The sequence below is a fragment of the Vicia villosa genome, linkage group LG1 (assembly GCF_029867415.1).
Source record: "Vicia villosa cultivar HV-30 ecotype Madison, WI linkage group LG1, Vvil1.0, whole genome shotgun sequence".
Taxonomy (NCBI): Eukaryota; Viridiplantae; Streptophyta; class Magnoliopsida; order Fabales; family Fabaceae; genus Vicia; species Vicia villosa.
This window is the reverse complement of record NC_081180.1, coordinates 82120385-82145309: the sequence shown is the minus strand read 5'-3', so window position 1 is coordinate 82145309 and position 24925 is coordinate 82120385. Positions and strand designations below refer to the sequence as shown.

Here is a 24925-nt window from a genome sequence, read left to right as displayed (position 1 = left end):
ATAGGTCACTATCAAACTTTGAAGACATTTTGTCTTCTTCTGATCACGTGAAGACTTAGCAAAAATCGGCAGAAGACAGAAGGAATGCAACTGATAATTCCTCTTGTAAAAAAGGATGTTCAAATGGCATCTCAACAATATTAACCATATTAGAAAGCTTTCCAATGTATCTCATGATGCTTCCCTATAATACTCCTTATTCATGAAGTCTTTCCCAACGACTCTTTTGTGTTCCTCTATAAAAGAAGTTGGAAAACTTGAAGAAAATACAACATTAGGCCTTGGTAATAAAAAAGCTGTTATTATGTCAAAACTATTGCACAAGCTTACACTTATAACTTCTTATCAATTGTACATTATTTGAAGTTCCTAAATCCTAGAATCTTTTTACGTTGTATTTAGTTTACACCTTTGATTGTATTTCAAATGTAAGTTTTAAACAATCCTTAATCTATAAGATATGTTATTATAAGTCTCTTGCTTATTGCTTGAGCATGTGAAATTTCTTGCTTGTTTGCTTGAGCATCTGAACTCTCTTGCTTCTGTGCTTGAGTATTTGTAATCTTATTTGGTTATAGTGAAAATCCCTTGGAAGTGCAAGGGGACTGGACTACTCCTATTTTATGAGAGGAACTAGGATAACTGCTTGTGTCTCTCTTTCTCTCTTCTTTACCTTTGAACCCTTATTCTGTTGCATACTTGAGACTCTGACTCAGATTCTAACCTTGTGTTCTGAATTTGATAAGAGATTTTAAACAGTAAAAGATGAAAAATTTAACCCAATTTAACCCCCTTCTTGTGTTTTTCTCACCTTCACACACCCATAGTATGCGCTTTCTTGAGTTAATTTTTTTCATTCACTTTCCCTACAAGTCAAAAAACACCATACCAAATGTCAATAGATTTGGAAACATAAACTCAATCAAATTTGGAAACATAAAGACTTGAACCATATTTTGAAATATAAACAGCTTTCAGAATGTTAATCTTATTTAGAAACATAAACTAGCATGACATTAACAACATGTTAATGTAAACGAAAACATAACCTAATTAGAGATAACCCAAGAAACAAGAAAATCATGCCAAATTTAAAAATTCCTTTTTAAGAAGAACTAGTGCCATACGTAAAACATATATGACTAACTTGGAAGAAAGCTTAAGATGAAGAAGAAAGATAAAGCGTATGAACTTGATTACCATTTAGTGTAAAGAAGCTTATGAGGACGAGTTCGCTACATGTTCAAGAGAGATATGTTAGGATTTTGTTTTGAGAAAATGAAAGAAAGTGTATGAATAACTAGGAAGAAAGCTTACGAAGAAGAAGAAGAAGAAGAAGAAGAAGAAGAAGAAGAAGAAGAAGAAGAAAGATAAAGCGTATGGACTTGATTACCTTTTAGTTTGAAGAAGCTTACGAGGACGAGTTCGCTGCATTTGGAAGAGAGAAATGTTAGTGTTTGTTTTGAGAGTGACGTCTATTATGTGCTGAAGTTTGATAACTTCACTTATATATATCACAATGGTTGTTATTAAAGACCGCAATGAAATGTATTTTAATGAAATAATAATAAAATTCAAGTGTGCTAAAATAAATAATTACTACGGTTGTTTAAACGACCGCAATAATATAGTATTATCAAAGATATATTTTGTAGTAGTGTGGTAAGGATAGTCAGTGTTTTGAACGTGAAGACTATGAACATATTAAAGCAAAGTGTCTAATCTTTTTTAAGAGACAGAAAAAAAGACTTTTATCACTTGCTCTGATTCTAATGAATGAGGGAGAAATTTCCAATAATGTGATGGTTTATTGTGGTAAACTTAAGTCTGAAGGTGTGTCTAGTAATGAAGAACCAATGAAAGTAGAACTTGATGAGTTCAGATTAATGCTCTCCAAGTAGAAAGAAGGATGTTTAACAACAAACAACAAGAAGTAAACCATGCTTTGTGTAAAAATCTTAGAACCCTGTTCCTTTAATATGAGATGTGATAAATCACCCTCTTTATATTCATAAAGTTGGTTAGAATTCACAAAATTTAAATAATGATTTGTTCCTTTAATATGAGATGTGATAAATCACCCTCTTAATATCAATCTATTCTAATTGTAAAGTAAAAATTAAAAGGGTTAAATATACATTACCTCTTATAATTAATATAAGCCAATTTCATTTTACCCCTCTACAAATTAAAATTTAGATCACTCTTTAAATATTAAAATATATATTTTTTATTACTCCCTAAGTATATAAGTTACCCATGTAATATTATTTTTTTATTTATCTCTCATATTATTTAATTTATATAATTTATATGCTTAAAGAAAAATAATAAAAAAATTTTACAGAAGAATAATCTTAAAAAAAAATATTACATAAGGTAAAGCAAAATCGCCTACCTTAGGAATAAAATGGAATTAACCCAAATTAAAATACACTGAGTCCTAAAATGTAACAAAAGAAAATAGTAGTACTAAATAAACATAATTTAAAAATTAACCGTACAAAGAGAATATAACATAAAATACTCAAGATACTAGTACATAAAAAAAAGGTAAATTCTTTGGTACCCAAGAATTCAAGTTGGGTACCGGTACCTTTAGTGTAAATTATTATTAAATGTTAATTTATTTTAAAATAAATAAGTGACATGGCATGAAATTATAATATTTGATTGGTTGAGGGTACCGGTACCATCTAAACTCAAGGGTACCTGAGTGTTCACCTAAAAAAAAACCTCAAAAACAATAAATTCTACTTATAGAATCCTCTCAATATTAACCACCATGTTTCTTAATGTCCTGGATAAATGCATCAAGATTCCGATCAGTTGATCCACCATGCGCCACCACATCCTCCGCCTTCTTCTTCCACTTGATTGCATTTTGCTTCAACCTCTCTGCTTTCTCTCCTGTCATTGCTTCCAATAAGCACTTGTTCACCTCATCTCTTGTCACCAACTTGTTTTCCATATGACCATAACCCAATCTAATACCAACTCCATAAACATCAACCAAGAACTTTGCATTTGTGAGTTGATCACCCCATGCCGGAAACGTCAACACCGGAACACCTAAAGTAAGTGTTTCCATTGATGAATTCCAACCACAATGAGTCATGAAACATGCAACTGAAGGATGAGAAAGTACTTCTACTTGTGGACACCACTTGACCACTTTTCCTCTCTCACATGTTTCCTCTAAGAACCCAATTGGTAGAACATGTTCCTTTAGTCTCAATTCTTTAAAAGGTTGTTTCAATACCCACAAAAACGACACTTGAGAATCCAATAACCCATATGCAATCTCATTCATTTGTTCTTGTGAAAAGTATGCAATACTTCCAAACGAAATGAAAACAACAGAACCTTTCTCATTTGAGTTTAGCCACTCTATAATACTACTTTCATCGCTCTTGACAAAATCACCACGAATATTACTCGCACTTTTAATCATTGGGTTGTTAAACAAAGGACCAATAGGTCTTATAGAGATAGATTTTTCTGAAAGATACTCGATGAAATCATGTTCCAGTTCTTCAAATGTATCCACCAATACACAACAAACTTTAGATAAATTCTTAAACTGTTCTAAGATGAGTGTCCCTAGAAATGGATATTTACTAAAAGGGTGTAGAAAATCTGGGATTTCGTTGTATTTAAGAACCAAAGAAGAGTTGAGTTGAACGTCAATATACGGTTCTGAATCCGTAGGGAAAGGTACGAGTTTATGGAAATAGTTATAGTAAGCTAGGAAAACAGCAGCGGATTGAATCCATAACAAAGCAGAGGGAATATCATGTTCCGTAGCTACATCACAAACCCAAGGAAGAAAAGGGTTGTTTATGATGCATGAAAATTGTTTGTTTGAATCAGAATAATTTTTTATTATTTGAGAAAGAAATGGCTTTCCAACAAGTTTGAGTTGTTCAAGGTAAGCAGGAAGATCGGTTCTGATGGGATCATCATCAGATAAACCGTCGTGAAAGAAGTGGAAAGTGAGAGAACCGTCACCAATGGGAGTGAGTGATTTATCAGTGATGTTGTTAACGGTTCGCATGTCTTTGCCAGCATACTCGGTAGTGATGAAAATGACAGAAGAACCCTTTGCAGCAAGACATTTTGCTAGTCTAAGAAGAGGGTTAATGTGTCCTTGTGCTGGGAAAGAGATAAGGAGAATGTGAATGACAGATTCAGAACCCATTACTTTTACTTTTTCAGAATGAGAAATACGATCGTAACAATAGCATGGCAGTATATATATATATAGTTTTTATTTAATGAATGATTAGTAACAATAGCATGGCAGTATATATGATTAGTCTTTCTTGTCAAGTGAAAATGATAGAAAAATTTTCCTATCAAACTTATAAACTAGGGTCTCTATAATAAAATAAAAGGGAAAGAACACTAAAATGATTACATAAATTAAAAGGAATAAAGATAAATTTTATTTATTTTTTTATATCCATCAATGTCTCATAGAGACTGCATATATAATAGTCAGAGTGGATAATAAACCTAAAAGCTCAAATACAAAAAGAACACAATAACACTAAAAATAAAGACTTACTAAATTAATATTCTATCTAACTTAATTGATTTCTCACTCATTTGTTTAACTAGAATTTTACTCTCTCTCACTCATTAATGAATAGACTCTCATTTTTACTCTCGATTATTACTCTCTCTCATTCTCCACATTAGAAATCACCATTATTATGGTTCTCTTGTTCCAACATTTGGCATCAAGAACATGGTTCGATCCATCAAACACTTCGTGTGTGAAAATGCTTTATGTTTCTCATAAACGAATCCCTACGTATCTCCTAATTTTTATGCGAAGAATAACGATAAGAGGTGCAAATAGATGAAGGTGTTGTTTGATAATCTTAAAGTGATCAAGAACGGTATTTCTCCACTTGTAGAGCGTGCAACGACTCCACAAAGGACTATGCATAAGGAGGAGGAGAAGAAAGATTACAAGGCGCTATATTTGATTCAACAATATGTTGATGCATATATCTTTGAGTAGGTTGGTGATTACCCAACCTCAAAGAAAGCTTAGGAAATCTTGGAGAAAAGTTAAGCAGGAGGTGATACTCAAAATGTGGTGAGCTTACAAACTCATAAGAGACATTTGGAGTTGATTCAAATGGAAGAAAAGGAAAGAAAAATAATGAATTACGACAAGAATAACAATACTAGTGAACCAAGTGAGGTGTGTGGAAAAACATTTACAGAGCAGTATGTTGTTATAAAAATATTGTGTATTTGATGTCAAGATTTGACAATGTAGTAGTTGCGATTGAGGAATCAAAGAATCTCACGACGATGAGTAAGGAAGAAATGTAGTTGACAAAAGAAGTGCGTTGTGCTATAATTGTCAAAAGTTTGGTCATTTGGCAAGAGAGTGCAGTTACAAAAAAAAAGAACTTTAAAAAAATGAAGCTAGAATGGCAAGACAAGAGTATGATGATGAGAACACACTCTTGGCGATGATCGATCAATAAAGGAGAATGCAACAGTAGCAGGTTACCAAGCAACTTTAAAAGGCTACAACAAGCTACCAGAGAAGTTGTAATTGGTTACTAATATGATGTAACTGGTAACAATTAGAAGAAATCACTATGGTGACTACGAAAGAGATTGTATAGGGAAACGATCAATGATATTTGGACTTCCGATGTTCAACACACATGACCGGAAGAAAATATTGGTTTGTTAGACTCAATTGTGCAATGAAGAGCAAGGTAAAATTTGTAGATGATGCCACTCTAGCGGCATAAGAGATCCGTGATGTATCGATCAAGAGAATGTGATAAGTTGTATATTCCTTGATCACCTTGTTTTGACTTGTGCTATTTGTTTTAGGAGAATGATTTCTATCATTTCTCTAACAAATATGGTACATAAATTTTATTGACCGGCCTCATAGATGCTACTTCTTATAAGTACATCTATTATTTCTTAACATAGCGCTAAATTGTCCTAAATTGATTGATTAATCATCTAACTAATTATTAACCATATAATTGTACTAACTTTACTTTAGTTCAATTTAATTCTTGCCTTTAATTTCAGTCATTTAAATTCATGCCTTTACTTTATGCAATTTATCTTTATCATTACAATTCGTACTATTTGTTTATGTTTGTGCGATTTTTCTTTTGTCCATTTGGACATTTTATTTCTCTATCTTAAAACATTAATAAAGGGAAAACCCTAAAAAAGACTTAATCACTTCTTTGGACTATGGTTACTATCCTTTTCTTAAGGAATTCGGCTTTTGGAACTAGGGTTAGAACCTTGGCTTGGAGATATTTATTTGATACCAATGTATCTGAGACCTTGGAATTTTTTCGTTGGTTGTTGTTTGGTTTGTCTGTTTTGTCTGTGTGCAGGTGTTCTGTTGGTTTGAAACTTTGGAAATTCATCTGATACAAATTTCATCTGATGCAAGTTCATCTGAGACAAGTTCAAGTTTTATCTGATACTTGCTTGATTAGATTTTTATTTTGAACTTATGGCTTTGGTTATTCATCTGTTTAAGTGCTTTGGTTCATCTTATGTTACACTTTGAGGTTAATCCAAAGGAACATAATTCTTGTATTAAACTTTTATACTTCTCATTGGTTAGATATTTCTTTTCCTTAACTTTTACTTTTTGCTTTATGATATCCCCTTCATCTCTTGCCCATCTTCTTAAATTTCAAAGTCTCCTATCTCTTTTTAAAAATCTTCTTGTTTTCAAACTTGAACTCTTATACAATAAACCTTGACTCTGTCGAGTGATCATCAAATCTTTTCTTGAATAAATTCTGAATATCTTAAGCATATCATAACTCTTTCAAAATTAAAGGAAATGTTCAAGTACCACTTGCCCAAGGGGACTACTTGAGATTATTCTCCTAACAAAACACAAACTCCACTCAAACCTTTTGCCACTTGTCTTTTACTTTTAAAATGTTTTATCAAAAGATTAGACATGATTAATCATCACTGTTGAGATGTAATTTTCCTACCTCCATGATATTGATTGATATGGTGTTGATTCTTTTCCACTTGAAAGAGCTAGTGGCATACCTGTTGTTCTCTAACCAAGTTGGAGACATTCTTTCATTGTGATGCAAAGATCAATCTATTATCATGTTTATGGTTGATCAGTTGAGTTTATTCCTTTAAGATGACAAAGTGTCTCGTAATTTAAAATCAATCAAAACAAACCATCGTTTTTTCTTTATGAGCAGAACTACAAATGCTCTGACTTCTCTATTTCACTCAAAGGGTATGTAGGCACAAGATGCGACGTCTTGCCGTGCATAAATAAAAATTATAAAAGATATTCTTTTCTCATCCCATCAATCTTTTTGCATATAACTCTTTATTTTAACACAGATTTTCAAAAAGGTTCCCGTGGAGTACCACAGATGTGAGGGCTGCTAATACCTTCCTCTTGCATAACCAACCCCTATACCTGATAAGTGCAAAAATGTCATTATTTTCGTTATTGTTTCGTACAACTTATCGATTAATTTGTATTGTATTCTTTGAATAAATCCCCCGTTTTTGTATATATTTTGTAATAGTTTACATATTGTATATAATCTAGTAATATGTGTAAATGATGTAATGTTTGATAGTTTTTATGTCTTTTTGTAGGTATTCATGCATGGTTGGAGCATTGAGTAATAAAGGCCAAAGACTAAGCTTCAAGAATGCAATGTTTAGCAATTCATCAAAGAATAAGGCTCAAATTAAAGATGATCAAAATCATCGATTTGGTTTCCATTTAGTCATTGTTAGTTAGAGCATTAAATAAGGTTTCCAACGCTTCCAACCGGGCGCGAATCAGAGTTACGGTTCTCAAATTATGGCAAAAACAAAATCTTATTTTTTTCACGACAGGAAAGTGCGCTAAGCGAGCTCTACTATTGCTAAGCAAGATTTCAAATTTTATAAATAGAGTTCCAAACATATTTAAAGGTCATAGGCTGAGTATTTTTGAGTCCCGACACCATCACAATCATTTTTTAGTAGGGATCCGGAGTCAAATTGCTCATCAATCGGAGTTGACAAACTGGTAGATTTATGATTCTTCTTTTATCTCTATGTATTCTCTATTTTTTTGGGGTTTTTTTGTAAGTTTGCTCTGAACCTATGTATATTTGTTACTCTATTGTTGTATAAAGTTTGCTTTACAAATCTTTGTCGGTGTTTCATTGATCTTTTTGCTTAAATGCTTTAGATTTGTGTTGTTATAGACATATAGCTCATGAATCTTGATTAGGGGGATATCTAATTGCTTTAGATTCTAGAGATAGGTTTGGGGTTAACATCCACATAATACTGGAGTTTAATACCTCTATGTTGTTTGACCGATTAAGACATCGTCTAAAGAGAAATATGGTTGAACTCTCGTTGGTGTTTCAGAAATGGACATTGATGTGAGGGATATGTGGTGATTCTGACGAGCATTGTAAATTGATTGCAACAAAGTGATAGGTTTAAGTTTGTGATGAGTAGTTTACATTCGTGCCGCATTAGTTTCTTCTCTCGAAAATGCATTTATTTTGTGTTTATAATTTAGTTTTCCGCACTTTACTTTAAAACCCATTTAACCCGAACTCAAGAACTAAGAATTCGTCGAACGACAATTCTTTTCAACCAGTCCCTGTGGAGACGGTAAATTCCCGGAATAATATTTCTAAATATTTTGTTGCTTGCCCTCTACTCCTTCAACAAAATGGCGTCGTTGCCGGGGACTAGTTTTGGTATTGGATAACATTGCGATAGTTTCTAGGTTTTTGAGTTTTTCTACATACTTGTATATTTGTACATGTTTTCATACTTGTGCATTTCTATGTTTATGGTTATCACACTTGTAAATTTAGTGTTTGCTAAGCAAATTGAAATAGGACCAGTTTTGAATCCTCAAATCTTCTCTTTTCAATTTGTTTAGCCAATTAAAATTTTGTGAATATTTGAGTTTTGTGAATATTTGTGTTTTAACACATACTTGTGTATACTTTTGTTTTTGATTCGTTTGTTAAGTGTTTGGGTTAGGATGCTTTCTTTAGGCTGCGTTGTGGCGAGAGCACCGACGTGTCGTGGAGAAGTTACTTTCCAAGGACGAAACAACAAAAGGCGTCAAGCTAACAACGTAAAACAAGCCCTTGTGAGAGGCACCCCATCGTTTATACATTCTTTTATGCTTTAGTATATGTCAATAAATGGCAATAGAGGTTAGAAGTGGATATGTATATGTATATGTCAATATAATTATAAAGACAAAAGGATAATTATACATATGATCATTATCATAGAAATCACTCTCTGTCTATAACATTAAGTATGTGATTTAATATGATTGTCCATGTTACGAGATATAACAGCAGATCAAGTTAGATAAATGAGAGATTAAATAAAAGAAAGATGCATATATGATTCAACGGTGCATTCTTACGGTGCACTAGTGCAAGTTAGAGAAACACAATATACCATAAACCAAGATGCACGTATAAGTGGTACTATAAATATAACTCTTATAATAAAGTGACAATCACTTGTGAATTCTCAAACCTTAGCCGCACTAGGATTAGGATTATGAGTGTATGTTCTCTCTAAAATTTTTGTTTTTTCACGGCTAGCATTGTAGACAAGGTAGAGGTGATATCGTTTGTGTCGCGCTCGTGATTAATTTATTTTAACGGTTAAAGGTTCTACATTACAAGAGATAATTAATTGATTATAGGTTTATGACCATTCATAATGATGCATTGGAAAATAATTTTTTTAATTAAATATGTTGTATTTATCTTAATTATTTGCGATTTCTCTTGTATTAGACGAACATATTTAAATGTTTTTCCACGGATAAAAAAGACTCCAATACTTGAAAACCTTGTGCTAGTGATTCTAAAAAGCTGAAGAGTTTATATCTGTTTTTGAAATAAAACCTTAAGATTCCGGACTAATGATAGAACCTGAAGAGTTTATATCTGTTTTTGAAATAAGTTTATATCTGTTTATATCTATTTAAATTATAATTTTGATAGCCATTTCTTGATCGTTTGAAAATTAGGCCATTTACACATGCGAAAAGTTTCCAAAATTATAAAGGCATTAGCAATACACATGTGATTCAGGATCTCCACGATGCTAAAGTTGTAGAAAAATGGTCTATATCCCTCTCCGCAATAATGAGCCTCTTTCCAATTCAAGTGTTTTTCTGATCCAACCTCCATTCATACTGAACACAGCTTGAAGAAGATTGAATGCTATTTTCATGTCCCTATTAACTCTCACATGTTATCATGCATTATGTCTTGCACAGCAAAAGGATTGAATCTCACGGCCAACTTGCAAGCAGGTACTATCAAGACCAACGTACAAATTAAAGGGGACATGGATGACAATTAGTATCTAACTCGGTTGAACGGCTAGCTGAAAAAGTGATAAAGATATATGAGAGCAATATTATCCGCTTGCTCCCACTTAAAATAGATAATTTCACCATCTTATTCATCACCCATTGTCCTGATCAATCAGATAGCTCTACGTTTAACATGGCGTGTCTCCCACCGGCGTTTTAACTACTCCAAGAAGTATATAAAGAGAAAAATGTATCATCCTCAAATACTCAAGTGCATTTTCATTTTCATATCACTTTAGTTCTCTCATCACTGACTTAGCGTTCATTACTACGGAAAAAGACCTATACCACGGTTGAAGTTTGGATTTTATGTTATTTTGTGGGCTAAATATTGTATGGTGTAATGGAAAGTGCTGTACTTTTTTCCTCGGTCTACTTGGTCAAGTTGAATAAACGTGTAAACAACAACGCCATGGTCACCATGGTTCTTCACTACACCATGGTGACATCTCTAAAATAAGGCGCTACTATATTATTTTTGTTTTTTGATTAAAAATTAATTGTATATAACAACGGTTGAATAGCCAACCGTGGTAAAACCATAAAATTAGGGGTGGCAAAACGGGTTCGGCCCGCGAGGAAAACCTATTTTACCCGTCATGTTTTTGCGGACAGAAACTAAGTTTTGAACCCGCGTATCTAAGTATGCCCTCCCCGCCCCGCACTGCAAAAAAACGAGGCGGACGTGGCGCGGTTACGGGTTGCCCGCGTGCATAATCTAAGTTTGCTCTAATTTTAAACTTGTTTTAATATTACTGATTTGAACTGCTATCAAACATCTTGAAATATTATCAAACATGTTGTTATAACATGTGTTAAATTGGTTTAAGTGCTAATAAATGCTAATATGTGTTATGCTGCTATTAAATGTTTATCTATTGTTGTTAAATATTGTTTGGCTGCTGTTAAATGCTATTCTGTTACTGTTAAATGCTAACCTGCTATTATGTGGTTATTAAATGTTGTTGTGCCGCTGTTAAATGCTGCTAAATATGCTGTTAAATGTTATTCTTAAATGGTTTAATATTGGTGTTAAATGTTGCCAAAGATGCATTAACATAGTGTTTTACATGTTGTAACATGGTCTATTCTTTTGTTGAATTTGTGGCGTTGAACTTGAATTACTTATGTTGGTTTTGATGCAATGCTTGTTGAACTTGAACTTATGTTGAATTAATTGTTGAATTTAGTTATTTCATTTGAATATAGGATAATGATAATCTTTATTTTGATACAATTTAATGCAAGTTTGTTTTTATCTATATTTTTTTATTAATGATGTGTATTTTTAATTTATAACATGAGTGAAAAAAAATTTTAAAGAGAGAAGCTGTTAAGAAATATGGTTGGGCCTAACTCAACCTTACTAAACCGGCTTGTAGAATGAGTATTGCCCCCACTTATAAGCACATATTCAGGCCATATAATGTCGGATGTGGGACTCTTAACACACTCCTTCACGCCCAGGACTAGACAACTGGAGCGTTGAAATAAACGGTGGGTGGCCTGATAGTGGAAACCATAATAGGTGGCCCAACAGATCTTAAACGAAGCTCTTGATACCATGTTAAGAAATGTGGTTGGGCCTAACTCAGCCCTACAAAACCAGCTTGTAGGATGAGGATTTGTTAAGAAATGTGGTTAGGCCTAGAAAACCAGCTTGTAGGGTGAGAATTGCCCCCACTTATAAGGACATGTTCAGGCCATATATTGCCCGATGTGGAACTCTTAACACACCCCCTCACGCCCAGAACTAGACAACTGGAGCGTGGAAATAAATGGTAGGTGGCCCGATAGCAAAAACCATAGAAGGTGGCCCACCGGATCTTAAACGAGGCTCTTGATACCATGTTAAGAAATGTGGTTAGGCTTAACTCATCCCTAGAAAACCAGCTTGTAGGCTGAGAATTGCCCCAACTTATAAGGACATGTTCAGGCCATATATTGTCCGATGTGGGACTCTTAACAGAAGCGGGCATGCCCGCATACCCACATGTCCGCTATTAAACGGGGTGAGTCTTGTAAATGAGCCCACATCTACAACTTTGACGCCCTGCTCCACCTTGTTTTTTTGTTGGCTTTTGCAGGACAGACTTAAACGGGATAGACATGTCCATTTGCCACCCCTACCTAAAATTATATAACATTGTAAAAATCATTTTTTTTTTAACTCAAAACAAACTGACTCATTTTCATCATTTTACATGTTATAGTTGCAATTACATATCAAATCATTCTAGCAGATACAGAATATCTAGAGATCGCATTTACGGTTGCCAATGCAATCTATATTAAGTGTCATCAATTGTTTCTAGATCTGCAAAAGAGACTGCAAAATAGTTCACTCAATTTTGAATTTGGGGAGACAATGAATCGGAAGCATATTTGATTAAAGAAGGGTTTTTTATTTCAAAATATAGTTCGGTTGGAATGATTATATTTTAATTGATGTTCAAGTGTACTTAAATATAACTTATATTTGTTCTGTTTTGCCAATTTAGTTGATAGTTCTCTAAAAATATAGATAAGGGCGCACATTTAAATTCATGATGACATGTGAATTCTCCTCTAGACTACTTGAGAAAAAATGGTGAAATTATGACTCCTTTGGTGAAGTCATTTATTTGGCCAATGAAAAAGTAATATTGACTTAATTAGAGTCACATATGATTATATGGTACATAGTATTTATTATGTATCTTCCTATCTATTAATATTGCAATTAAGTCTCTAACAAATTTAAAACGAAAAAATTATTCTAATATTTATATTGTTTTTTAATTTTAATTCTTTCTATTAAAAAAATATCACCATTATAAAAAATAAATTTTCTTTTTTAAATTGCAAAATCAATTTTGTCAAATAAAAATCATTATAAATTATTGTCTCCTATATATTCAAATTTTTTTTTTAATTTGTATACAATTTAATATAAAAAAAATTCACTATAAATTTCTTGCTATAAACTCATGTGACATCCTTTGTTATTTTATTGATAAATTAAAGTGATTTCATCGAAGAAATTAATTATACGACGAAGCTCCCAAAATTATTATCATGGAAAGTGACATAAACCAAATTTTACAACATAAACCAAATTTTACAACATAAACCATATCATTGATGAGGATGGGGGCCAATAAAGATGCTTCGTACTATATAATCTGTGGCTTAATCATGTGCTGTGGCTTATTCTAAATATGGCCAATCCATTGTTAGGCAGAGAAAAGGACCACCCTTATGAAAACAACTTTTCAATATGCTCATAGTAATGCGTGTGATAATCTGATGAACGCCTTCCAAAACTAAATTTCAAACAAAAGACACCATGTCTATTTACGCAATTTGGTCAAGTGTTCATATCAATATGATGGGTCCTGACACGCTACATTAATTATTTTTCAAATAAGTAGCACTTAAAATATCACAATACAAGTTAACTCCACTTTACTCAAGACCTAATTCTATAACCAATCATATAATCCATAAGGTTGCTTTTGTAGCCTTAAATACTACCATGTATTCTTCTTCAATTGTATACAAGACCACTATGGACTAAATTGATGATTTCCAGCTAATAAGTCCATTTGCAAGAGGAGAGACGTATTTTTTTATAGACCTCTTATCATACCATTAATATAAATCACGTGTTTTACCTATGTAGGAACGAGGCCTTCCCAGTTTTGTGAGTAAGGTAATAAATGGTATAATGAAAAGTTTGTCTTTTTTTTTTCTCTTGGTTGGTTTTTACAAATCAATAATTTTTTTCCACGATTTACAATTCCATCGAAGTGAAATCAAAACTATAAAATCATTCTCTATGATGGATTACAAGTATAAAAAATTATTTTGATCAAGGTTGAATCTTTAATGTAACATGCTTGTAAAAAAAGATTTAATGTTGTTAGAAAAGTATGGATGTAGTTATTGTTGTTGTTTGTTGTTGTTGATGATGTTTAATATTTCTAACAACAATAACAATGACGACGACAATGGCAACAACAACAACATCGTATAACAACAACAGGATTTTTAAGTTGCGTTCATGCTTTACCTAACTAGCATCAAATATTTTTAATAAGCATCCGTTTTAAAAAAATAATTTTAGAAATTATAGGAGAAGATACATTAAGGAACCTACTTCAATACATTTCTCTGTTCTGCAACTGATCCTACTGTAGGTGTTGTACTAAATTCAATAATTTCATTATCAATATATGTTTTTATTATTAGGGTTGTTTGCATTTTAGCACTCAGCACTACGCGTTTCAAGATAAATGATTATGGTAATTACAGTTTAATAGATTGGTTCGTGTGTGTTTAATGAGGATCGTTGATGTTTCATGTGGATTGATGAGTTGACAATGTCTTGACCATTGTTACTTTATAAATTGACAACGAAGATATGTTGGTTATATAAACAAACACACATTTTCCCCCTCTGTTGACAACCCAACCGAGGGAATAGGTATAAAATAAAAAATAAAAGCACTAAAATGACGTTGTTGGCATTTGAATGGGGTGTTGATCATAACCTTTTTCCACCAGTTTCCTGCAGAACCGAGAGAATAGGCCATAAATTAAAAATTAAAGAAAAAAAGAATAAAATGCACTTAAATGCAATTGTTGGGATTTAAAGGGGGTTGATCATAAATTTTACCCTTAGTTCCTACCACAACCGAGGGAATAGATAGTATGTTTTAAAATAACTAAAATATGGCGCGCATGTGGTTGCCACCTCGGTTGATTGTTTGCTTAGGTGAAAATTTTATCATAAAATGTATTATTTGTAGTAGTGTTCATAGTGTACATATCATTTGTATATCCCAAATCAACTTATCATACAACTGAATGATCAATTTGTCTACTTTTAAACAAATACCATGACATATTGTACCTTTTAAGTACCAAACAATATATATTTTACTGCTTTCTCAATGATGCTTAACTGTATGGACATAAACTTTCAAACTTTACTTACAGCTTAAGCTATATTTGGTATAGTGCAAATCATAGCATATAATAAACAACCAACAACACTGGTATAAGGAACCAATGAAATATAATTATTGTCTCTATTTTTATTTGAAAGATGGTCAAATGAGAGTTAAAGTGGTTCACCAATAGAGTAATCATAACCTTTGAATTATCCATGTCAAAAAATTTAAATACATTTTCAACATAAATTTACTAAAACAGCCGAGCTTTCTAGCCATCATATCCCTGTGAATTTTTATCTCAAGAATATTCTTAGAAGTATCTAAGTCCTTGATCAAACTCTTATACCATCTTCTTTGAAACATGATCCTATAACTTGACCCCCATCACACATTTAGAATAATTGACAAAGAGACACTTCTATAACTTTGGATCAATTTTAGATCGATCTTCACTAGATATATACACATACGTTGTACTCCTAAAAAATCTTCAAATTTTCTAAATCATTGGGGTTACATGTCCATATCTCTTCTGCAATTTTCCATTCCAAAGAAGCATGTGATGACATGTTAATGAGATAGTACGATATGTTAATTTCATCTTCCCACAAACTTTCTCTAAGTCCAACACTCAACTAAAGCCATTAATTTTCTCCTTTCAATTAGATTGCATTTGTTTCAGGTTTCCAAGTCTTAAAATGAATACAAAAATGTTTTCTAAATATACAATACATGCAGAAACCTATCTTGAACTACGAATAAGAGTTTGATAATACAAAATTATACTGTATATTTGACTTAACTCACATGCATTTTAGTACCATTTTTGTTTATTTTTGTCTTGTTATGCGAGTATTGTTGTTCCATTTCAGGTACGTTCTAATACAGAGCTCACATGCGAAAAAGAACAAGAAATGACGAAGAAACATAGGAGAATGGATGAAAGGAGAAAAAGATACAAAATGCAATTTTTGAAGTCGTGACCCTCGCCACAGCCCCCTGCCACATCAACCTTGTTTAAGTATGTGGCACTTGCCCCACACCTGTGACCCTCCCCACAGGTGCGCAATATAGATTTTTCTGAATTGCCTCAGACTCAGTCCAGTCCATTTTTCTTATTTTTCTCTAGGATGTCAACTGAGTCTAGGTCATTGGAAGCTAGTTAGCGGACTATATGAGAGGAGTTATTCATGAAAAAAGGGGAGTTTTACAAGAGTATTGTATTTAGAGTTTTAAGCAGAGGAATTACTTGTAAAAGTGATAGCGCTTCCACATCGAGGGACTATCACAACTCTAGTTTTAGGCGTTTTTAATTTTATTCTATACTTGGATTATCAAGTGTGCCAGCATGATTTGAATTCAGTTCTGTTATTGTACGCCAAGAATATTTTCCAAAGTTATTTCAGTTTTTTATTTTGGCGTTATCTCCAAGTTCTGTTTAATTGGTATTTATTTGTTTATGATTGTTTCGATACCGTTTATGTGTTATTATGCCATACTCCTATATCTTAACATAAATTAATTCTTGTTTTTAAAATCATGTTTTGTTTCATGTTTAATAATCGTAATAGCATGTTTATGTTCAAAATGATGTCCGGCTAAATCGTTTGATACTGGTATGTAAAAAGCCAACAAAGGTTACAATCAATAGAGCGACACTTTGAGATTTTAACCGAATAGTAGAAATTAGGCATTAATCCTAAACATAGCGAAAGAGCTTTAGGATTAATTAGAACTTATTGATTTCCAAAAATTACTTTTAATTCAAATGTTTGTGCGACAACAAATCATTCTGGTTTAAGAGTATAGTTAGATTCAATAGCACGACAGTGTGAGATAAAGTCTTTTAAATAAATATTTTCTACTGAAAAGTATTTTGACATATTTTACGCCAACTTTTTATCGAGTTCCTAAAGTATGATGCGAGTTACATACTGGTGTCTCGTTATTGAACATTTCTATTAAAGTTTTAGCTCTCGTTTAAATTTATTTCCCGTTTCTCTTAACCTCAAGAAAAATCATTAGTCTTAGATTTACATAGTAACATTAGATAATGATAAGTTTTATTTTTGGTGCTTTGGATTTGATAATCTTTTAAAGCTACGCGATACGAGTGTGCACTTGCTTTCACGAATCCTAGAGAAATTCTAAGTCGCGATCAAGTTTTTGGCGCCGTTGCTGGGAACCAATTAAGTAAATATCCTAACTACATTGTTGCGCAGTATAAACTAAGACAACTATTTCCCTTTGTTTATCAATGCCTAAAACTCGTTCACAAGGCGAGGACTTAGTACAAGAAATTGAATAAATCAAATGTTTTATTAATTTAAGACGTCAAATCCGCGAATACTGGATCAAATACAATCTTCCCCTAACCGATCCAATTCCAAAACCAGTACATGGTTCAACCAGCTAACAATCATCTTGAGGATTATCTTTCTCCATCTCAGGATGAAACACATTCAAGTATTGCACCCCCTTCCATCGAGGCACATAAACTTCGAGCTAAAACCTTCATTGTTGCAAGTTGTGCAACATAACCAATTCCCAGGTAGTCATACAGACGACCCAAATCTTCATCTGTTAGTGTTTGTAAAATATGCAGACACAAAAAGCCAATGGTGTTAATACCTAAGTGATACGATTACATATTTTCCCCTTTCTTTGAGAGACAGAGTTAGAGCGTGGCTCCAGTCCTTATCTTTTAACTCCATAACTACATGGTACGAATTAAAGAAAGTTTTCTTTGCAAGATATTTCCCACCTAGTAAAACGGCTATGCTAAGAGGCCAAATCCGAAGGTAGAGAAAAACACAATAAATGGGTGTTTGAATTGGGTTTTCAGAACTTTGCCCTTTTAGAAAAATATTCGTTCAAGATAAACATTAGCCAATGCAATAAAGAGAAAGATGACACATTCAGTTATCCAGGTTCCCCTTAGGAAAGGTTAGTCTTGTCCACCCACCAATGTGATTTTGCCTTAGAAAAGGGCTTAATCCACTAATCATAAAAATGATTACAATTGCACTGGCCAACTTCCGGTAACTAAAAACCAAACACTGATCAATTCTGTTAGTGATCTCTTAAGAATTCTCCAACTGGTCCCCTAAGATATATAACGATCAACGACTCCTTAAAGAATTTAAAACCAGCTGGTCCCCTAAAGAAGATTTCCCATGACAAACTGTCACCGTCTTCTTGAGTATACAGACTAAGACTAGTCACTCAAGGAACAATAAATAGAAATTGATTAACAGTTGTGTTTACAAGATTGCTTCTAATAAGAATATTACACAAAATTTTAAGTACAATTACAACACAAAAGTGTTGAGCAAGATATGAGGAGCAACTCCTTGATTTTAACAAGATTTTACAAATATGTATAAGATAGAAGTTGAGTTGAATCTCGTAGTAATCTTTTTTCTCTTCTTTCTTTGTCCTCTTCAGTTTTAGCTTAATAGTTTTGCAACAAATTTTGCTTTGCTTTGAATGTATGAGCTTTGGCTTCTTCGCATTTGAGTGGTAGCATTGTAGCTTTAGCATTTGTGACGGACAACATCTTTAGCTTTGGAATTTGTAACCAGAAGCATCTTAGGCTCTTGTAGAGGCAATTTGCAGCTTTGGCTATGGCATTCAGCATCCAACCTCTGCTATGTTCCAGCAGCTTTTCTTCTGAAGTTTTGATCTTCATTTATAGTCTCCTGAGAAAGAGACGTTGAGAGGATAGAAGAGTCTTTTCTAAAATCCAACGGTTAATTTCCAACGGATAGTATCAAGTGTATATGTTGGATAATAGAGCATGTTACTTCCTTAGCCTGTAGCTTGCAGCTTTGACATGATGGCGTGGAAGACAACTTTTGAATAGTATGGACGTCTTGATAATTGTGAGTTATTGAGTAGACCGTTGTACTAAATCTTATAAAGAAAAGTTTCTTGATCTTATCTTCAAATGATTTACTTCTAATCTAAAGTAGTAAGCTTGGAAGAGATTACTTTCTTTGCTTTGTTCTTTTGATGATGTATCTAATGAGTAGTTCAGAAACTGCTTTTTTATGATAGCATAAGAACATCAAAACCAATAGGAACATAACTTTGTCTTTCAAAAATAATAGCAACAGCCTTTCTGAAGTACGACACACGACTTCCAAGATCAAATCTGTATCTGAAAGGATAACTAATTTGAGACATCACAAAAAATACGAACAATAGTATTAGAGTCTTTCAGAAAGGAACAATGTCTTCAGATAAAAGTGCAACAACGTATCTAAGGAACACATCTTGATATCTGAACAAGAGTCATAACAACTAATATGTATTTTTGATCTTTGATCTTTATCAACTAATATTGACAATGTCTTAGAGTAACGAGCAACAACTCTTTTGACGAACATATCTTAACATCTGATGTTTGAAGCAATAACTTTGTATCTGATGTAGACTTTGTTTTATGATCTTGATATACTTGAGACTTCTGAAGCAGCAACTTGTTGAGAAGTACTCAAGAGATCCTTTTTTTTATTAACATTCAGCATTCCATAGAACTACCAGTGTTTCTTCAGAGTGAAGTAGAGTAGTATTTCTGATGACAACATTTATGATGATTCTTTAGACAACAGTCTTAAATCATTCAGAGCTTCTAATCTACACACTCAAGAAAACATTAGAAACACAATTGTTTACATATAAAATATATGTGGTGTTATCATCAAAACTTAGAGATAAAGTGCAGAACCAAATCTTTTTCTAACAAAATCAACGAATTTAGGCAAAAAGACAACAAATCACTTTTTGAAATGTAGGAGAGGTACGAGGATATGTTAAGGATTTTTCCACATCATGGATTCAGACCATGGCTAACTATCCTCACCTTCAAATTAACCTTAGACGCTGCAGCTGGCGGTGCTCTAATGGATAAACCCTATGATGAAGCCTATCAACCTATCGAAAACATGGCATAAAACCACTATCAATGGGGACGAGAGCGAACTTCCGTCAAGAAATCTCAAGCTAAGGGAGGGGTGTACGAAGTCAGTGGCATAAACCGCGTCAATGTTAAAGTAGATGCCCTGACTCAAAAGATAGAAAGTTTAACCATAACTCATGCGACCACCATGGCCGTCGTAGCTCCAAACTGCGAATTATATGGAGTATCTTGACATATCAATTCCAAATGCCAATTACTAGCAGGCATAGCACCTGACTAACTAAATTAGCTCAAGGAAACCCATATTTTAATACTTAATACCCAGGATGGAAAAACCATCCAAATTTCTCATATAAGAATAAAAATGCGTTATATGCCCCTAACGAAGCACCTCCCGATTTTTAAAAGCCAGCTCAAGTCGCACCTCAAGTTGCTCCTCAAGCACCTTCAAAATCCAAACTTGAGATAATGATGGAAAAATTTGTTGCTTCTTAAACACAAAAAAAGAAAGAGTTTATGAACCAAAAAATACATACTTATGAACTAGTGAAACAATTAGTAACTAAAGTAGATGCCTTGCCTACTCATAACAAAATGCTAGAGACTCAGATTTCTCAAGTGGCCCAACAACAGGCAATAACAACAACCCCAGCTTGAGTGTTTCATGGTCAACCACATCCCAACCCGAAAGGTCATGCTAATACTATTACACTACAAAGTAGGACTTAATTAAATGGGCCAGTAGACCCAATAATCCAAATTTTGCCCATGTCTCAGCAAAATGAAAAAGAAGCTGAAAAGGTAGCAAGCAATGACCAACCAGATAAACCAAGTGAACAAGAAGATAAAACCAAAGAGGTAGTTGAAAAAGAGAAATCAAATGTACCTCCACCATCATATAAGCCACCTATTCCATATCCCCAAAGACTAGCTACATCCAAAATTGAAGGACAATTTAAGAAATTTCTAGAACTTCTAAAACAACTAAACATAACAATACCTCTTACTGAAGATATAACACATATTCTATCATATGCCAAATTTCTCAAGAAGATCCTATCTAATAAGAAGAAACTTGAGGATAACGAAACGGTGATGCTTACAGCATAATGTAGCGCTATCGTTCAAAATAACATGCCACCTATGCTAAAATATCCTAGTAGTTTTTCCATACCTTGCGTAATAGGATAAAATAATGTTTATCATTAATGTATATTTACTTTTTGAAATACTATAACAACAAAAATTATATTTGAACATTTTGTCCAAGCTCCAAAACCCATTTTTAATACAAATTTTGAGTTCTCCCAAATTATGGGGTTTTTGGTGTTATGAAGAAAATCAAATTCTCCAAAACCCTCCAAACTAAAATACTTATATTCATTTCCCTCAATCCTTCCTATTTTTCAAATCCATCCCATCCCTTCCCCTCCAATCTCCCAAACATAGCCCTAGAGAACACTAGAGGAGAACAAACCCAATTATGAGTGATTTGGTAAAGAAGGAAGTGTTGAAGCTATTAGAGGCAGGGATTATATATCCCATATCCGACATTAAATGGGTCAGCCCAATACATGTCGTACCAAGGAAGAGAGGTGATACATTGATTAAAGACGAGAAAGGCGATGTTATAATCAAACGTGTTGAATCAGGGTGGAGATGTGCATTGACTATAGAAAATTAAACAAAGCCACCCGAAAATATCATTACCCTTTACCATTTATAGACCAAATGCTAGAGCGCCTAGCTAGGCAATCTCATTTTTTATACTTGGACGATTATTGACCAAGGAAGGTCTATGGGCCTTTGGGTTGGATCATTTCCTTATTTAAGATTGATTTTAACCTAATTTCAGTCTATAAATAAGAGACTTTCCACCCTCTTTTCTTCATCAACAATCATCAACAATTCTCTTACCCTCCCTCTTATTTTCAATTGTGTTTTTTTATTTACCGTTTAACTATATGATAAATATTCTCTAAATTGCATTTTTCTTTCTTTGTAAAATTTTATTCATCACCTTCATACATTAGAAATCACTATTGTTACGTGTAAGTCTTGTTCATGTATATACATATAAAGTCTTTTTTTTAACATACTAACATTGTTGTTACAATAAAAAAAATATAAGAAATATTAACAAGTAAGAAAAAACTGAAATTCCTTTATTTATTTTATTTATAAAAATTATATTATTTAATGTTTTTAATTATGCAAAAAATATAAAAAGAAAAATAAGTAAGGCAACTTTTAAATTGAGATAGTAGTTTCAATTTTTCAAAAATTGAAAAGGAAAAAAATAAATAAGAAAAATTTGAAATTAAGATGTTTTGATATAGTTGATTTAAGAAATATTTGAAATTAGGATATTTTGATTTAGTTAATTTATAATTGTTTTTCTTGCTAAATTTATTTATTTTTGAAAAATACAATCAATATTTTCTAACTTTATATTTCATTATAATAATAATAATTCATATTTGCATAATAATAAAATTATTATTTTCTGACTTTATATTAATATTGTCAAATATATATATATATATATATATATATATTAATGGTTATATTTCACAAATTTATGATATATTGATGATTAATGATAAATAGTAGATAATGAGGAAAAAGATAATGATGAATCAGGAGATTGACACGTAGGATTTTGTTGGTTTAGAAGAAATATGATTGTATGGCAAAAAAAAAAACTTTGGGGTCTGTTTTAATATATATAATAGATGATCATTATTCTAGGTAAGAATAATCACATCTCGTGTTAGTAATGTTATTAACTAAATAAGGCGATAATCTTGGACCCAAATTGTGAAAATTGTGCACTAAAGGATATATAGTCAACGGAACTCTCCGAAAAATAAAAGACAATTACATTTATGTAGATTAAGACTTTCATATCGCCTGCAATAATTGCTAAATGATGTAACATTTATGTAGATTAAGACTTTGTTTCGTAAAATTAAGGGTGATAAGTTAGCTGATAGTTATAACTTATAGTTTATGGCTGATAACTTATAGCTTATAGCTGATAGCTGATGGCTAATGACTGATATCTAATAAGCAACGGATTTAGCGACCGATTTTTGAGTTTTTCCGTCGCTAATGTGACAAAAAGGACTAAAATGACACCTTTTGAAGAGTTAATGGACCAATATGACACTTTTTTAAGTTAAGGGACCAAAATGAACTCCGAGGTTAACATAAGGGACCAAAAAGAGTATTTTGCCTTCTTAATTAATAATTAAATGTATATTTAAAATAATTAAAATTTGCAAGAGTAATAATGGAAGAAAAAATGATAAGCTATAAGTTATAAGCTAAAAGGCTATTTAAGATAGAGTCTAGAAAATAAGCTATAAGTCAGTAAAATAAATTATAAACTTGTGATGAAAAGACTGTTACTAAAGAAGTCTTTTATTATCATACGAGTTTATAAGCTATAGACTCAAAATAGGACTTGCCAAACAGAACTTAAGATTGTATTACTAGTAGAATATATAGTTTTCTTTATAAATATTCTAACTTTTAAAATCTCCACATTATATCATTTTTACACATTTCTTAGAATATAAGTTCAAAATCTCCACATTCCATACTTGACAATCTTGAAAGTATTTAAGAAACACATAATTTATGGATCAGCATTGCTATGCATACACTGAGATTTTTACACCATACTTACACCGTAAGTATTTCAAATTATATCTAGTGTTACACCAAACCCAATACCAAAGAAAAATTATTAAAAAAAACAAGAGTGTGTATAATGGTAAATAAATACAGTGTAGGTGTAGCTTTTTGGTGTACATTTAGCATTTCTCTTTATGGATAAAGTTCATTTCTCACTACAATTGCTTAAAGATAATATAATCACTTTTAAAAGTTATCGGCATTAATACTTCCTAGTGTTGATATTCCTATTTTACATTCTAAAGTAAGTTTGTTCATTTAAGAGAAGCTTAATCTAAAACTTTATTCTAAAACGAAATATAGCTTGTGATCAATTTACATATATAACTTATAAGTACAATATTTGAACTTAGTATGAATGCAAAGTCATGCTCCATATGCAAACCACCTTGACATATAACGAGTAGCGTTTAAAATGATGATCCAACCACATCAGATGCAACATGCACATTAATGCAACGCCTCGTGAGACACCTTAACGCGTCTCTTCAAAAATCGAGGCAACAAGATCCTAGCACCGCGCTGCACCGTGGGTTCATGCTGCAAAATAAAATACTCCCTCCATTTTTTAATTAAGAAATAACGTTTAATTTTATAGGAAAAAAATTATAAGTGATGTTATAAAATTATTATTAACGAAAGCTAATTGAAAGAACTGATAAAAGAATTATATATATATATATATATTAAGTTTTTGGAGGTCCTGTGTAAAAATCACATTTTAACAAAAAATAAATAAATAGAGGCTCTATTTAATCACGATATAACCTGTCATTTATTTTATGAGACCCTAGTTAACTATAGTTTGACCGTAAAAATTTTGAGACCTTGTGCAGTAACCCGCCTTGGACGCCCTCCAAGACAGCCATATATATATATATATATATATATATATATATATATATATATATATATATATATATATAT

At 32.3% G+C, this 24925-nt stretch overlaps 1 protein-coding gene across 1 annotated transcript; it reads right to left on the bottom strand.

The window, feature by feature from the left end:
• Positions 1-2429: 2429 nt before the first annotated feature.
• LOC131610779 (gallate 1-beta-glucosyltransferase-like) lies at positions 2430-4254 on the bottom strand. Its single transcript, XM_058882829.1, has one exon. It carries the CDS (start codon positions 4199-4201, stop codon positions 2777-2779), a length of 1425 nt encoding a protein of 474 aa, XP_058738812.1. The 5' UTR covers positions 4202-4254; the 3' UTR covers positions 2430-2776.
• Between the last annotated feature and the right edge of the window lie 20671 nt (positions 4255-24925).